Source organism: Scyliorhinus canicula, chromosome 4 (genome assembly GCF_902713615.1).
Source record: "Scyliorhinus canicula chromosome 4, sScyCan1.1, whole genome shotgun sequence".
In the NCBI taxonomy this organism is placed as follows: domain Eukaryota; kingdom Metazoa; phylum Chordata; class Chondrichthyes; order Carcharhiniformes; family Scyliorhinidae; genus Scyliorhinus; species Scyliorhinus canicula.
The window spans coordinates 75,966,687-75,984,045 of record NC_052149.1 but is presented as its reverse complement, the minus strand read 5'-3'; the positions used below and the strand labels follow the sequence as shown (position 1 = coordinate 75,984,045).

The 17,359-nt window shown below is 46.2% G+C and overlaps 1 protein-coding gene across 2 annotated transcripts in view; it reads left to right on the top strand.

Moving 5' to 3' along the window:
- pgm1 (phosphoglucomutase 1) overlaps nt 1-14,482 on the top strand; it is a 94,075-nt gene extending 79,593 nt beyond the window's left edge. For both annotated transcript variants that reach the window (XM_038794494.1, XM_038794493.1), the window contains exons 9-11: nt 5,475-5,661; nt 8,551-8,685; nt 13,366-14,482. In XM_038794494.1, the coding sequence (XP_038650422.1) occupies nt 5,475-5,661; nt 8,551-8,685; nt 13,366-13,455 (412 nt within the window). In that variant the 3' untranslated portion in view covers nt 13,456-14,482. The remainder of the gene's footprint in view (nt 1-5,474; nt 5,662-8,550; nt 8,686-13,365) is intronic.
- The last annotated feature ends 2,877 nt before the right edge of the window (nt 14,483-17,359 follow it).

Below are 17,359 nucleotides of genomic sequence, written 5' to 3'. Positions count from 1 at the left end.
TCTTTAGTTTGGTCTGGAAAAGTTGTATCTTTCAACCCTTCACATTTGCACAGCACCCACCCTCTACTTACATTTGTTAGACATTTAGCTGCTGTTGTATAAAGAGTCAAAGGTTCTGTTTCTTTTCACAAACCTCTTTATTTCACTGTAACAGACGCTGCACAAAACTCTATCTTCACATCACTTGACACAAAGGCCACTTTGTACAACTCTGCTGTTGCAGATGGTCCACAGTCATGGATGCCCAGTCTTGATGTGCAAGATCTGCTCGTATTCGATCTCATTTAGCAGAGTGGTAGTGCCACACAATACAATGGAGGGTATCCTCAATGTGAAGATGGGACTGACTCCAAAAGGACTCTACTGTGGTCACCTTCCACCAACAAAAAGGCCACCTGAAGCCTCTTTACATATCAGTGTCAATTATTGGATACTTAACATAAATGAGACAACTAATTAGAATGTCTCTTAACCCAGTACTTAACAACGTAGGCACCAGAAACTACAACGGCAAACCCAGTCCTGCTGACCCTCAAATTTCTCCTGCATCTGGGGGCTTGTGCCAAAGTTGGGAGAGTTGTCACACAGACTATTCAAGCAACACCCTCACATAGACATATTCATGGAATCATACCTTACAGACACCACTATCACCATTCCTGGATATGCTGTCTCACTGACAGGACAGACCCAGCAGAGGTGGCGGCACAGTGATATACAGTCGGTAGGGATGTGCCCTGGGAGTCCTCAACATCAACTCTGGACCCCATGAAGACTCGTGGTTTAAGCTAAACATGGGATTGGAAACTTCCCGCTGTTTACCATGTTCCGTCCACCATCAGCTGATAAACTAGTACTCCTCTATGTTGAACACCACTTGGAGGAAGCTCTGAGGGTGGCAAGGGCACAGAATATACTCTGGGTGGGGAACTTCAATGTCCATCACCAAGAGTTACTTGGTAGTACCACCACAGATCAAGCTGGCTGGTTCCTAAAGGATCATATCTGCTAGATTGGGACTACAGCAGGTGGTGAGGAAACCAACCAAAGGGGAAAACAAAATTGACCTCATCCTCACCAATCTGCCTGCTGCCGATGCATCTATCCATGACAGTATTGGTAGGTGACCACAGTAGAGTCCTTTTGGAGTCAGTCCCATCTTCACATTGAGGATACCCTCCATTGTATTGTGTGGCACTACCACTCTGCTAAATGAGATCGAATACGAGCAAATCTTGCACATCAAGACTGGGCATCCATGACTGTGGACCATCTGCAACAGCAGAGTTGTACTCAACCACAATCTGCAACCTCATGGCCCGGTATATCCCCCACTCTACCATTACCACCAAGCCAGGGGCTCAATGAAGAGTGTTGGAGAGCATGCCAGGAGCAAGATCAAGCAAACTGAAAAATGAGGTGTCAACCTGGTGAAGCGACAACACAGGACTATTTGCATGCCAAACAGCATTAGCAGCAAGTAATAGACAGAGCGAAGTGATTCTACTACAAACGCATCAGATCAAAGCTCTGCAGTCCTGCTAAGTCCAGCCCTGAATGGTGGTGGACAATGAAACCACTCACTGTAGGAGGAGGCTTCACCAATATTCCCATCTTCAATGATGGGGGAGAGCAGCACATCTGTGCAAAAGACAAGGCTGAAGTATTTGCAACAATCTTCAGCCAGAAGTGCTGAGTGGATGATACATCTCGGTCTCCTCTCGAGGGTCCTACCATCACACATGTCAGTCTTCACGATTCACTCCACGTGATATCAAGAAACAGCTGAAGGCACTGGATACTGCAAAAGCTATGGGCCCTGACAATATTCCGGCAATAGTACTTATTACTGGCCAGGGTTTAGAGAACCCCAAAGTGTATCATGGAGTTCACCTGACCCATAACTTTTAATAGACTTTGGTTATGGGAAGCACAAGGGCCCACTCTAGAGGTGTGATGCAACAGAGATCTAAAGTAATTTTAAAACAAAACAATGTTTATTCTATGAATCCAGTTAACATTTTATAAACACACAGTAAACATCTAAACAACTATCAACTCAAATACTTCCCCCAAAGAACACAGTACTCTATAAGTAACCCTTAATCTTTCCTGGCAACATCCGTAAGACAAATACCCTCTTTAACAAAGACGTCAGGTTTAAATTCTCTCCTGAGAGCAGCTATCACTTCTAAATTAGCAAGTGCTCAGAAGACATTCTTTTCATACAGAGAGAGGTCAAACTTACATCTTGTTTGGCTGGGTGCAGCTCCAACTCTGAAAATGAAGCTAAACACACACTGTAGCTGCCAGCTCAAAAACGAAAGTAAAACAGACAGACAGCGCAGCTCCACCCATACTCTGACATCAATGCAGCTATTTGATAAACACCCATTTCTTTAAAGGTGCATCCACTACAGCTATTTGATAAACACCCATTTCTTAAAGGTACTCTCTCATGACATACTGAATACTTGTGCTCTAGAACTTGCTATACTCCTAGCCAAGCTGTGCCAGTACAGCTACAACACTGGCAACTACCTGGCAAAGTGGAAAATTACCCAGGTGTATCCTGTACACAAGAAACAGGACCAATGCAACCCAACAAATTACTGCCCTATCAGTTTACTCTCAATTATCAGAAAAGTGATGGAAGGAGTCATCAACAGTGCTATCAAGCGGCACTTACTCAGCAATAACCTGCTCACGGAGGCTCAGTTTGGGTTCTGTCAGGGTCACTCAGCTCCTGGCCGCATTACAGCCTTGGTTCAAACATGGACAAAAGAACTGAATGCCAGACGTGAAGTGAGAATGACTGCCCTTGACATCAAGGCAAAATTGTATGGCATCAAGGAACCCTAGCTAAACTAGAGTCAATGGGAATCAGGGGAGAAACCCTCCATTGGTTGGAGTCATACCTGGCACAAAGGAAGATAATTGTGGTTGTTGGATATCGTCATCTCGGCTCCAGGACATCACTGCAGGAGTTCCTCAGGAAAGTGTCCTGGCCCAACCATCTTCAGCTGCTTCATCAATGACCTCCCTTCCATCATAAGGTCGGAAGTGGGGATGTTTGCGGATGACTGCACAATGTTCAGCACCATTTGTGACTCTTCAAATAGTGAAGCAGTTCATGTTCAAATGCAGCAACACCTGTACAATATCCAGGCTTGTGCTGCCAAGTGGCAAGTAACATTCGTGCTACACAAGTGCCAGGCAATGACCATCCCTTGACATTCAATGGCATTAGGTGTCACGGTAGCACAGTGGTTAGCACTATTGCTTCACAGCTTGGGTCACTGTCTGTGTGGAGTTGGCACGTTCTCTGCATGTCTGCGTGGGTTTCCTCTGGGTGCTATGGTTTCCTCCCACAAGACCCGAAAGACATGCTGTTAGCTAATTTGGACATTCTAAATTCTCCCTCCGTGTACCTGAACAGCTGCAGGACTGTGACGCCTAGGAGTTATTCACAGTAACTTCATTGTAATGCTAATGTAAGCCTACTTGTGACAATAAAAAGATTATTATTATTATTACTATCGCTGAATCCCCCATAACCAATATCCTGGGTAGTTACCATTGACCAGAAGCTGAACTGGACTAGCCATATTTAATACTGGGCTCCTAGAGCAGGGCAAATGTTAGGAATCCTACAGCGAGTAGCCGAACTGGACTAGCCATATTTAATACTGTAGCTACTAGAGCAGGGTAAATGTTAGGAATCCTACAGCGGGTAACTCCCCTCCTGATGCCCCCCCCCCCCCCCCCCCAAAAGCCTGTCCATATCTACAAGGCAAAAGTCAGGAGTGTAATGGAATACTCTCCATTTGCCTGGATGAATGTAGCTCCAACAACACTCAATAAGCTCAACACCATCCAGGACAAAGCAGTCCAGTTGATTGCTACCCCTTCCACAAACATTCAATCCCTCCACCACTGGCATACAGTGGCAACCGTGTGTACCATCTACAAGATGCGCTGCAGTAACTAGCCAAGGTTCCCTAGGCAGCACATTCCAGACTCACACCCATTATCATCTAGAAGGACACAAGCAGCAGATGCCTGGGAACCCCACTACCTGGTGGTTTCCCTCAGAGCCACTCACCACTTGGAAGTATATCGCCGCTCCTTCACTGTTGCTGGATCAAAATACTGAACTCACTCCCTACCAGCACTGTGGGTGTACCTACACATCAGAGACAGCAGCTGTTCAAGAAGGCAGCTCACCACCAGCTTCTAAAGGGCAACCATGGGTGGGCAATAAATGCTGGCCTAACCAGCGACACCCACATCCCATAAAAAGTATTCTTTAAAAAACTTAGATTATAATGACTTCCATCTCTGCTCATCTATGTTATGGTTAACTCTGATCAATGAGTTGAGAAATCCCCATAATCATTAAATTTTCACGAACTGTTGGAAGGAACTGGCTTGATTTGTAATTTATCCGTTATGTGAAAACTTTAGATATTCAGTGGGGAACGGTGGATAACAACTGAGTTACCAAGATCCTGTCTGATTCAATTGTGTTTGAACTTTACAGATGTTAGTGTGTAAATGCATGACATGGTTTAGTTCTAAGCCACACAGACAAGAAAGTACCAAATATAGGTCAGTTTAAATTTGTTTTCCTCTCCAGTTAACATCAGTTTGGACTCTAGAATAGGTCTTCGTGGCCTGGGTTAGGGATACTGGGGAAAAAAAGGGAAGGTTCTCGCTCCTTATTTCTATCCCGTCTACCCTGTGGAGAAAATATTCATGTACAAATTTTAAGTCGGACAGCATTGAGGTTAGCTGGGAAAACCTCCACTACAGTCTAAGTTAGCGTATGAATAATAGTGAGTGAGGCATCAGAAAGCTGCCAATTTTTGTAAAGTGTTCCTGAACACATTTCGGCATCTTCAGGAATGATGAGGGTTGGATTCTCCGGTCCCCCAGCTGCGTGCTTCTCTGCGGATTTCCCATTGAAGCCACCCCACTCCGCCGGGAAATGTGCGGGTCGGGTGCGCTGCCAGTGGGAAAAGGGAACCCCAACGGCTGGAGAGAGAAGGAAATGCAACTGTGCTTCAGAAACATCACATTTAACTGAAATATCTATACTTGGCCAGCAAGACTGTGCTGATGGTTTTGTTCACATGAACCAGCTGGTCAAGTCCCACACTCCTGTTCATATTCCATCCCTTTTAATGTGCTTTGTTTTCGATCAACTGTATTTACTCTCCTTTAAAAGAACTACAGACTCTCCTTCAGCAATGATTTGTGGCAGAGAATTATGCATTTTAGCAATCCTGACCATGGTGATGCTTTCCTAACCTCCCTTGAATTTTTTGTGAATATCTTAAAATTGCAGCTTGTAATTACTATCTTGGAAACAATCATATTTACTTTCCTAATCTTGAAGGCCTGTATCGAATCACCCTTAACCTCTTAGCTCCCTGCAGATTGTTCACACTGATTTATTTTTTTTGCTGCAGGTACGACTATGAAGAAGTAGATGCTGCGGCAGCGGCTAAAATAATAACGAATCTGGAGACTATAATGTCAGATCGCGCTTTTGCTGGCCACAAGTTCACCGTTTGTGAGGGAGAGGAGTACACTGTGGACAAGGCTGATAATTTTGAATACTGTGACCCGGTCGATGGCAGTATTTCAAGAAACCAGGTAAGCGATTGATTGGTGCTGCAAGTCCAGAATATCTAATTCACCAGTTATGGAAAAACATATTTCAGCAACTTAAACCTGCATAAATTTAGAAGATTACACCCCAAGATAAAACTTGAAGGGGGTTAAGAAATGTAGATGATGACCCATAACAATAAAGGGTGGAAAAAAAATTCTGGTTTTGGGCGCGTTGAGCGGGGTGTTTCTCGGCGCTAAAGACCTCTCTATTCAACGGTACTTTGACGTCTTGTTCCCCCGTCGAGGCTGCACTTACATAATTTCCAGCACTGGCAGGACTGATGACCTGCCGATCAGAGGGCTGTTTTTAAAGTCAGCCTCGATCTTTGGACCCCCCCCACTGCGGTGTCCGGACCTCCCTGCTGCACCAATCTTGCCTCTTTTGAGGTTCACGAGCCCCCCCTCCCACATTACCCAACCTCTTGTGGGCAAGGCCAAACCCCTGGCATGGGCAAGCTGGCACCTGGGCTCCTCCGCACTGCCATCCTGACCCCCTGACACTTCCCCTGGCAGTGCCAACCGGGCATCCTGGCAGTGCGAGGATGGTGGTGCTGGGTGACAGTGGGAGTACCTGGGTGCCAGCCTGCCCAAACCCAATCACTTGGGGGTCTCTAATGGCCTGAGAGTTCTCCCCCCCCCCCCTCTCCCCCCCCCCCCCCCCCCCCCCCCCCCCTCAAAGATGCCGTTACGCCTGGTCCACGTTTGTGGAAATCAGTGTGGGCGAGATCCAGATCGCGACGTCTCATGAGATTCAGTTAAATCTCGCGAGACGTGTCGAGCGTCACAAATCTCTCCTCTCGCAAGATTCAGCGGCCTCGTCGCGTTACCAAGCCAGACGCGACGAGGCCGATAAATCACGGCCATAGTTTCTTCTGTCCAGCTTGTCTTTAGAGTTTCCAGTCACGAATATCAGCATGGGAAAGACCACAAACTGCAAAACAAGCATAGATTCCTTCCCATGATTGACTGGAAATCTGGATGCCAATTTAACTTTGAACAATTTATATTAAAAAAATTATGTTGCGGAAAACATGCGCTTGAGTGGATTAAGACATGAGACATTTGTAGATCATTAATGGAAATCTCCTGTTTGCTGGCTGCTAGGCTACTTTGCCAACTACAGTTTGGCAGTCTCAGTTTCAAGTGGAAATGAATCCACAGCATAAATTGAGCTATCTTAGGTTAAAAATGATCTGCTTCATCAGAGGCCACTGAAATTTAGCAAAAACATAGGGCTGGATTCTCCGGTTCTGAGGCTATGTCCCCATGGTGGCGTTTGGCTGGGGCTAAGAGCCGAGCAGCGTAAGCACCTGGCTCTAGCTGCCGATACGGCCTGGAAAATTGCCAGGTCCGTGGCCCCGCTTGCGCACGGCAGTGGCCGTGCGTGCAACATGGCGGCAGCCGCTTGCGGACCCGGCCTGCAAAATAGTGCCCCACTTTGACCGGCTCGCACACGCCGACCACCTCCAAACAGTGCCCCAGCTCCTCGCAAAGTCCCCCCGCCCGCGGATCGGCCCTCATCTGACTGTGGCAGTGCTGGACTGAGTCTGCAGTCGCCATGCCGAGTTCCCAACGGATGATACCACACGCGACCAACCCCGTCGGGAACTCAGCAAGTCGGAGGTGGAGCTTCGGGGGAGTGGGCCTCAGGCAATGTCCGCCAAAGTATGCCACTTTGGAGGGGACAGAGCATCGCGAAAGCGGCGCCACCTTGAATTTGGATGGAATCGGTTATTCTCCGGCCGATCGCCGAACGTGATTTCTGAGTCGGCGACCGGAGAATCCTGCCCATAGAATTGGAATCATACAAAACTTTATTTTATATTTGATTGTGCTGAATCTCATTTAGGAACATGCGATAGAGAAAGTAGATGTCTGAAGTGGGAATGTGTTGCATTTCTAACATTACAATGTCTTGTTTGGGAATACAAAGTAACCAGAAAAACAATATTTTGCAATGCACCAGAAGCACCAAAGAAAATTGTTCTGCTTTTCCACACTAAATATTTTATATAACCCGTGGCTTCTACAGCCCATGTAATCCATTAACAAAATAATTAATTTGTTTACGTGACAATAATTCGGAATTGGTTGAAAGGGAGAGAACTGAAAAATTGGAGCCGTGTTTTAACTTTTCTTCAGTCAGGGTGATCCCCCCCCAGAAAATGTCTTTCTTTTGTCCAGTCTTCTCCCCTCACCTACATTTTCATTCCTCAATTGATGCTTAGTACAGTTGTATAGCTGCTTACAGCTATCTGATATCAGATCTGAACCTCAATGATGAGAACAAGCTATTCTGTGGAGGACATCAACTAACGCCTTGTATAAAAGCAAAATACTGCGGATGCTGGAAATTTGAAATAAAACCGAAAATGTTGACTAAATTCTGGTCTGGCAGCATCTTTGGAGACAGAAACAGAGTTAACGTTTTGAGTTGTTTCTCTCCCTACAGAATCTGCTAGACCTGCTGAGTTTATCCAGCATTTTTATAACTAAAGCCCTATTCCACACTCATCAGAAATTTATGCGCAGGCATCCCAGCAGGAGCCACTGAATTGTTGCTGGGAATGAAGTCCATGCTGTTTTTCCCCATCTTCTACTGTCCAAGCAGTTGAGGCACCCAATGGTGAGAATCAGTTAGCTCAGCAAAGACCCACAGAAATTAAACCCTCAGAAGTGTTCCAAGTACTTTTTCGATTTCCTGCTAAAAGATGCTATAATATGTTCTACTTTTACATTTTACATGGAAATATACACCAGTAACTCATAATAGCAGCACACTGCATATATTTAGAATGTTAGCCATATCATTGACCGGTCACAGCATCAATATCTTCTCATGAATAATTCTTATAAATCATATGTTGACAGGGATTGAGAATCATTTTCACAGATGGATCACGCCTTATCTTTAGATTAAGTGGAACTGGCAGCGCTGGAGCAACCATCAGAATTTACATTGATAGTTATTATAAAGATGCATGTAAAATCTTCAAAGATCCACAGGTAATTTTTTTAACAACTTTTTTATAAGTGGCATTTTGTCCCCATTCTGTTTTGTCATCTTGGACTTATCCACCAAACATTATGACCTAATAGTGCATGGTAGTGCTGCTGTGAAGTGGGTTCACATCAGTTGTATGACAATAGCTTGGATGTTAACACTGACTGAAAGCCTGACTCCGATTTGGAGTTAACAATTTACAAAGCTGTTAATTCACTTGGACATTATGGATAAACCGCAATATAATTGGTGAAACACGATATTTGGTTAGAATTATAACAAGTATCGAGATAATTCAGTGGAAAAGTGATGACTTCTCAGAAAGCTAGTTCAAATCAAACCTAGCAATTTCTGGAATAGGGCAAAGCCATTTGGTCAAACCAATGTGACTGCTTTTCAGTTGGAGTAAGATATGCGTTTAAACTGGTGAGTCCCAGTTTTGACTGTGCAGTCTCCATGACTTTCGAAGCAATAGTTAAGCATTTATTTATAAAGAACCAACTTGGCGGTTCTCCTGTGAACAATTATAGAAACTGCCTTCCGACAAAGTTTGGGAATGAGGGCTAGAAGAATATTGCCGTGGACAACACTAACATGGGGAGGGATGTTATTCTACTGATATTACAAATCAATAACCATGATCAGTCAGTCAGTGATAGACTCAATGAAGACTGTATGAGTGTGCATGTTTAAATGAAAGAACATTGTTTAGTTATGTAGTCATGAACTTGGTTCATTTTATGGCTGATTTTTCTTTACCAGTATGACCGTACAGGATTTTCTTTTTGCTACTTTCAAAAATTTGCCACGGAAGGAGATGTTGATCATGACTCCATCAGAGTGGTTAGCACTGTTACTTCACAGCACCGAGGACCTGGGTCATTGTCCTTGTGGAGTTTTCACATACGGGCAATTAAGGAAGGGCAATATATGCTGGCACAGCCTGCGGCGCCCACAACTCATGAACAAATTTTAAAAAACATGAAGTAGGCAGAAAATTGGAAGGAAAGGGTATTTTTATTGCGCGCACACCATGACCTGGATTTATTGGGCCAACAGGGGTGTCCACCCACCAGTTGGAGAGCCAGGGGTTATTCGGGGGGGGGGGAATTCCCCCATTATTTCTGGGGGAACAGCCCGTTAGAACCTGCCACCATCGGGTCTTTCCCATGATTGAGAACCCCAGTGGCGGATGTCCTGCCTGCGGAGAGCTGTTGGTCAATAAAAGGTCAGCAGCTCATCATTGCCACCTGCGAGAGCGGTACCTGCTGGTGGTACTGCACCTGAGGCCCAGGATTGCAGAGACTGCAGGCCACAAGTGAGTTAATTCTCAAATCACATGAGGGCTGAGGAGATCAGAAGCAGGGCCAGGGACGTGGGTTTCAGCAGTCATCTCATTGCCTGACGCTGGGTCCCTTGATCGGGCACAGGGTACTGGCTATGAGGAAAATCACTCTGTATCTAGGCCCACACGTGAAGAATGGTGCATTTGACTGGGGTACCAGTGGGTTCCCAGTGCTGGTGAAACTGTCCAGGGCGCGATCTAGCCGATGGGAGAGAGTCCTGTAATGAGCGCATTTTGCCTGGTTATCCCGATGCTTATAGCACCGAGAAACACCACGCTATTTGCAGGGAATTTGGTTCTATTCGGGAGCACCCCGCCAAGGCTGCACTTCGCCCCGTTTCCTGCACTGAGGAGCTCCACTTGCCCGGCAGGGACCCCCTGGGCACGATGCCAGCACTGCCAGTGTGCCACCCTGCCTGGAGGGCTTCCGATCCCCTGGGAGACATCCACGAGTGCCATTTTGATTCAAGTCACGACGTCCTGAAAGATTGCGTTTGATCTCGGGAAGTGTAGCAAGCCGGGTAGACCCTGGAAGAGGAATCTCCCGGCATCTATTGGCCACGCCGCCGTTCGGGCGCAATGCGCCGGTAGATCAGGTCCATAAGGTGTCGTGTTGCATGCAATTATTGGATGACCATAATGATTTGCTGTGAAATGGCTCATGAACCAGTGTTTGTAATTCCTCACACTACTGAGGTTTTGACCTTAATCAGGCCACTTTTACAGTAAGGATCAGTCTCCACCCACAGAGAGGGCAATCTGAAAGAGATTCTGATCTTGGCTACCTTTGCTGACCATGAGATGGTGCAAATTGGCCAAGACTTTACCTATTAGTACGGTACATACAAGCACATGGATTAGGAGCAGGAGTCGGCCATTTGGCCCCTCAAGTCTCCTCCACCATTCAATAAGATCATGGCTGATCTGATTGTAACCTCAACCCACATTTCTTCCTACCCCCGAAAACCTTTTCCCCCTTGTTAATCAAGAATTTATCTAGATCTGCCTTAAAAATATTCAAAGGTTCTGCTTACACTCCGTTTTGATGAAGAGAATGGCAGAGACACACGACCTTCTGAGAGAAAATGGGCGGAATTCTCTCATAACGTGCGTGAATCACACTGGTCTTTCCTGGAGAAAATCCAGAGTGATTCTCCGTTTTGAAGGGGGTCAGCAGGCCCCGGAGTAGTCCACGCAGCTCCGGCTGCTGATGCGGGGCCCTGCACCTCCGGCCGTGGGTCCGCACATGCACGCGGTGGCCGCCTGTGGCGGCGGCCCCACGCAACATGGCAGCCCCACACAGTGGGCCGGCCCCGACAATATAGGCCCTTCCTCCAGATTGCACGCGCAAGCTGATTGGTGGCCCCCGATCGCGAGACTGGCCGACCTGGAGGTTCCCCCCCCCCACCAGGGCGTTGGACCCGATCGCGGGTCTGACGCCCTAATCTCCACCCCGCGCCGAGCACGATTGCAGCACGGAGGCTAGGAGAATCCCGGCCAATATTTCTCCTCACCTCCATCTTAAATGAGCGACCCCTTATTTTTAAACAGTGACCCCTAGTTCTAGATTCTACGACAAGAGGAAACATCTTCTCCATATCCACCCTGTCAATACCCCTCAGGATCACGGTTTCGTTCAGGCCTCCTCTTGCTGTTCAAAACTACCAGGCTGGCAGTGCTAGGGTGCCAGGTGTCCCTCACCACCCAGCGGCAAAACTTACCTAGCCGCATCCGGAATGGTCATCACGACTGAAAAGCAGTGGTGATTCTCACCAGCGTGATGTAACACCAGCTGGGTGATATGATACAGTGAGGGTGGAAGTAGTGGAATGAAGCCTGATAATATTTTATAATAAATTTGATGCTCGCTTCCTGGGTGTGAACCTGATCACGCCATCGGAGGGGGGTGGGGAAGACCTCAACTCAAAATATCGCTGGCACACATTCCGTTTTGGGATTTAGCGGCCATTATAAGATTTGTCCCCTTGGCTAGGCCAGCCGCTAAATCATGGCCAACCTTTCCTCATAAGACAACCTGCTCATTCCTGGTCAACCTTCTCTGAATTGTTGTTAAAGCATATCTTTCCTTAAACTAGGAGACCACTGCTGTACAGAATATACACAATATAATTAGGGGCTGGTTTAGCACAGGGCTAAATAGCTGGCTTTTAAAGCAGATCATGGCAGGCCAGCAGCGCGGCTTCAATTCCCGTACCAGCCTCCCCAAACAGGCGCCGGAATGTGGCGATTAGTGGCTTTTCATAGTAACTTCATTGAAGCCTACTCGTGACAATAAGTGACTTTCATTTCATACCAGACGTGGTCACATCAATGCCCTGTACAACTGAAACATAACCTCCCTACTTTTGTGATCAGTCCCCCTCACAATAAACAGTGACATTCTATTAGCTTCCCTAATTACTTTCTCTACCTGTACACTAACCTTTTGTGATTCAATCCTGGGTAACTAGTCAACTGAGCCCCACACCCCACCAGCCCGCCCCGCTCCCCTCTCAAATCCCTGCCCTAACCTACTATGACCTCAACACCTGAGTCCCACACCCTGAACTGATTTCCCCACCCTATCAGGCTGCCACCCTATCCCACACTCTTCCCCCCCCCCCCCCCCATCCACTTACCTCACCCAACCCCTTAGTCACATAGCTTACCCAGTGTACCCCATCACCAACCTTACCCTCTTAACCATTTTGCTTACCCACCCAACCCTATCCGCTCATCAACCCTACCTCCTTGGCCACTTTACCACCATATTACCCAATACTGTCTCTCATATTTTTCAAAGAAGTTTTGGAACACTTAAACTCTTTACTTACCAGAACATGGTAACTAGTGCTGTAAAAAGGAGTGTGGCTTTTGTGGGGGATCCTCCACTGATGGCTGCAAGGTTTCTTATGCCGACTGAACTCTGCAGGACCCTCCATCTGCAGGATCCTCCATCAGACGATTGCACAGGAAACTCAGAGGATGGTAACTGGGTACTGTTTGTCTGATCAAGGTTAGAAATTGGAGTTGCGATCATGTTCAGAAGATTTGGGCCTTGATGTTCTGAAAAGAATGTCCATTTCTGACCATCAAGATGCAAGGGAGCAATTTAATTTCTGAAACTTATTCAATGCCGAGCCAGAAGACTAATTCCTAGCGCCTGTCAAAATCTTGAAAACAGCCTCTGCAAATAGTGCAACATTTGGGCAGGTCTGATTATGACAGAAAATACTATTCAAACAATTAGGCTTGTTCCCCTTCATATGTACGCACAGAAAATAAGCGAGCCGTATATTTTTTTTAATCGAAAGTGTAATTTCTGTTTTTTTTACAGGCAATGCTCGCCCCTCTAATAAAAATTGCTTTGAAGGTTTCTCAAATACATGAGCGAACAGGCCGCAGCAGACCTACAGTGATCACTTAAATGTCTAATGCTATCAAATCAGAAGATGAAACATGGGAGAAGGAATTACTAAAGGAAAAACCTGAAAAATGTGAAAAGTGCTACTGTAAACTAACATTTCCTCACTTATGTTCAAGTTTTCTGGATATTGTAGAGAAAAGCTATCAGAAAAAATGAACATAGGCTAGAAATGCTGAATTAAAATGTAATAAAATATAAATATATTATATATATATATATATAAATACTCCATTGGTGTTATGTTGTTATCCAGCCTCTTGAAAATGGTTTAAACGAAACTAAAATTAACTTTGGTTCGTAGCTAAATATGCTTTCTCATTATTAACACCAATATTGTATTACAACCAGAAACTTGCACAAATTAGCACTTGAAAGGACACCACACACAATTTATTTTAAGTTGACAAGCAAGCAAAAACAAAACCAGAGCAACTTATTTTGCATGAGGTAACTGTTTTTCTGTTCTGTTGATTTGCTCAGTCTGGTTGGTTAAGTCACAGAGCAGCCACTTGTTTGTTCAACTGAGTTATTTTCAGATAAATCTTGTTGACCATGATGGTGCTTTTTCAGCAACCAGGTTCCTGATCCCATATTCTGATAGCCAACAGTGATAAATTCAAAGTACTTCAGTTTGTAGCAAACTTGTAAATTGCCCGGTTCATCAAGAAATGGATAAAGACACAGGACACTGTTGAAATGAAACTGCAATTAAGATTCAGTCAATACCCAAACCAAACGGCATCATTTATCATCGAAAATGTTTCAATTGATTTGCGGTGAATTCCAGCCATTAATCAATTTAGTAATAGAAAGCAAATTTCATTTTCACTACAGTAAGGATTGTTTAATCTTTAATCTGAGTTCAGAATGTAAAAGGGTTTGCTCCCTTACAGTTATATTGTTGGTACGTTTCCGAAAGTAAAGCGTTACATTATGCCCATGGAGTGATACAGATCATTTATTTGGTTGAGTACATTGCAAGTAATAGCTTTCATATTGTTCATAAAATTTTCCTTTGATTTCATTACATTTTGTATGGTCTGGCTCCGTTGAGAGGGATTTCTTGGGAATAAACAGAAACGGGTCCTATGAATGTAATTATTGAACTGTCAGCAAGCTGCAGCACCTGTGTGGACACCCTGCTTCATAGGGTTGCCAGATACCTGGCAGCGGGGCATATTGTGTAAGTTTAAGAATTACTTTTATAGGCTCCGCTGGGTTCCACAAGGATGGTTGGGCTGCTACTTCCCGAGGATTCAATATTCCCCATAGCCCCAATCCTCCCCAAAACCCAGCTGTCTCCAAACTTCCATCAGTTCTTACCCAGGATGAAAATGAAGTATAGTAACACACATGAACTCTGCTGCTGCAACGGTTTACTTCTATCAATTTATGATGTAAAAAGAAAGCCAGTCAGCCTCTTATGCCTGTGGTTCCTTCTTGGTAGAACTATCCTATCTGATCACAAACTGTAGAACCCCCATCACTGTTGCTTTCCCATTCTTTGTCCTGAATCTCACCTGTACAGCTGAGCCAGGCCATGGTGCTGTGGACTGGCTCTGGCTGCACTCCCCTTAGAATTATCACTTTTTAATCAGTGCAGAGCGCAATGCATTCAGGGGATCCTGCCTTGTCCTCCCTGACTATCTGACAGTCTCCCATTCCCTTTCTTCCTGCAATCTCCTTAGGTTGTAGGATGGCCAGAAACACACTCTCCAAAAAAGCTCAACAGATGCACCACAGTGACTCTGGTCAATGTGCAAATCGAAAAATCGAAGCTTGCCTGCTCCAGCTGATGATATTTCTTGCACATGTAGTTATCCAGGGTACAAGAAGCGTCCTGGAGTTCTCACATGGAACACGGTGTGCACTCTATGGGATTCAAGATGCCCTGTTGTATCTCGATTAGATTATCATCTAATTTAATGAAAATAAATTTCAGACTGAAATGAAGATTGACCAGCATTCTCAAATTAGTTACATTCCTCTGTGTAACCACTCTTTGATGCTTTTCATTGAATCCTATTCAACTTTTACCTGTATACCGTGGATCTCAATTTACCAGATAATTCATACCTTTAGTGTCACTACTGCTTCTTATTTCATTAACATTTTCTCTGCAGACTTGGTTAATTAACTGACCTCTAATTGTACAAATACAATACATCAGCTACACTTTTAAACAAATTAATTGACCAAGTTTTAATTTATACATGAATAAGTTAAAAATGTATACCACAATCACCGCTGCTGGTTTTACCCTCGCTGTGTTCTCAGTCACCGCTGCTGCCTTTACCCTCGCTATGTTCTCAGTCACCGCTGCTGCTTTTACCCTCGCTGTGTTCTCAGTCACCGCTGCTGCCTTTACCCTCGCTGTGTTCTCAGTCACCGCTGCTGCCTTTACCCTCGCTGTGTTCTCAGTCACCGCTGCTGCCTTTACCCTCGCTGTGTTTTCAGTCACCACTGCTGCTTTTACCCTCGCTGTGTTCTCAGTCACCGCTGCTGCTTTTACCCTCGCTGTGTTCTCAGTCACCGCTGCTGCTTTTACCCTCGCTGTGTTCTCAGTCACCGCTGCTGCCTTTACCCTTGCTGTGTTCTCAGTCACCGCTGCTCCTTTTACCCTCACTGTGTTCTCAGTCACCGCTGCTGCTTTTACCCTCGCTGTGTCCTCAGTCACCGGTGCTGCCTTTACCCTCGCTGTGTTCTCAGTCACCGCTGCTGCTTTTACCCTCACTGTGTTCTCAGTCACCGCTGCTGCCTTTTACCCTCGCTGTGTTCTCAGTCACCGCTGCTGCCTTTTACCCTCGCTGTGTTCTCAGTCACCGCTGCTGCCTTTACCCTCGCTGTGTTCTCAGAGGCACCGTTGCTGCTTTTCCCCTCGCTGTGTTCTCAGTCACCGCTGCTGCTTTTACCCTCGCTGTCTTCTCAGTCACCGCTGCTGCCTTTACCCTCGCTGTGTTCTCAGTCACCGCTGCTGCCTTTTACCCTCGCTGTGTTCTCAGTCACCGCTGCTGCTTTTACCCTCGCTGTGTTCTCAGTCACCGCTGCTGCTTTTACCCTCGCTGTGTTCTCAGTCACCGCTGCTGCTTTTACCCTCGCTGTGTTCTCAGTCACCGCTGCTGCTTTTACCCTCGCTTTGTTCTCAGTCACCGCTGCTGCTTTTACCCTCGCTGTGTTCTCAGTCACCGCTGCTGCCTTTACCCTCGCTGTGTTCTCAGTCACCGCTGCTGCCTTTTACCCTCGCTGTGTTCTCAGTCACCGCTGCTGCTTTTACACTCGCTGTGTTCTCAGTCACCACTGCTGCCTTTACCCTCGCTGTGTTCTCAGTCACCGCTGCTGCTTTTACCCTCGCTGTGTTCTCAGTCACCGCTGCTGCCTTTACCCTTGCTGTGTTCTCAGTCACCGCTGCTCCTTTTACCCTCACTGTGTTCTCAGTCACCGTTGCTGCTTTTACCCTCACTGTGTTCTCAGTCACCGCTGCTGCCTTTTACCCTCGCTGTGTTCTCAGTCACCGCTGCTGCCTTTTTCCTTCGCTGTGTTCTCAGTCACCGCTGCTGCCTTTACCCTCGCTGTGTTCTCAGAGGCACCGTTGCTGCTTTTCCCCTCACTGTGTTCTCAGTCACCGCTGCTGCTTTTACCCTCGCTGTCTTCTCAGTCACCGCTGCTGCCTTTACCCTCGCTGTGTTCTCAGTCACCGCTGCTGCCTTTTACCCTCGCTGTGTTCTCAGTCACCGCTGCTGCTTTTACCCTCGCTGTGTTCTCAGTCACCGCTGCTGCTTTTACCCTCGCTGTGTTCTCAGTCACCGCTGCTGCTTTTACCCTCGCTGTGTTCTCAGTCACCGCTGCTGCTTTTACCCTCGCTGTCTTCTCAGTCACCGCTGCTGCCTTTACCCTCGCTGTGTTC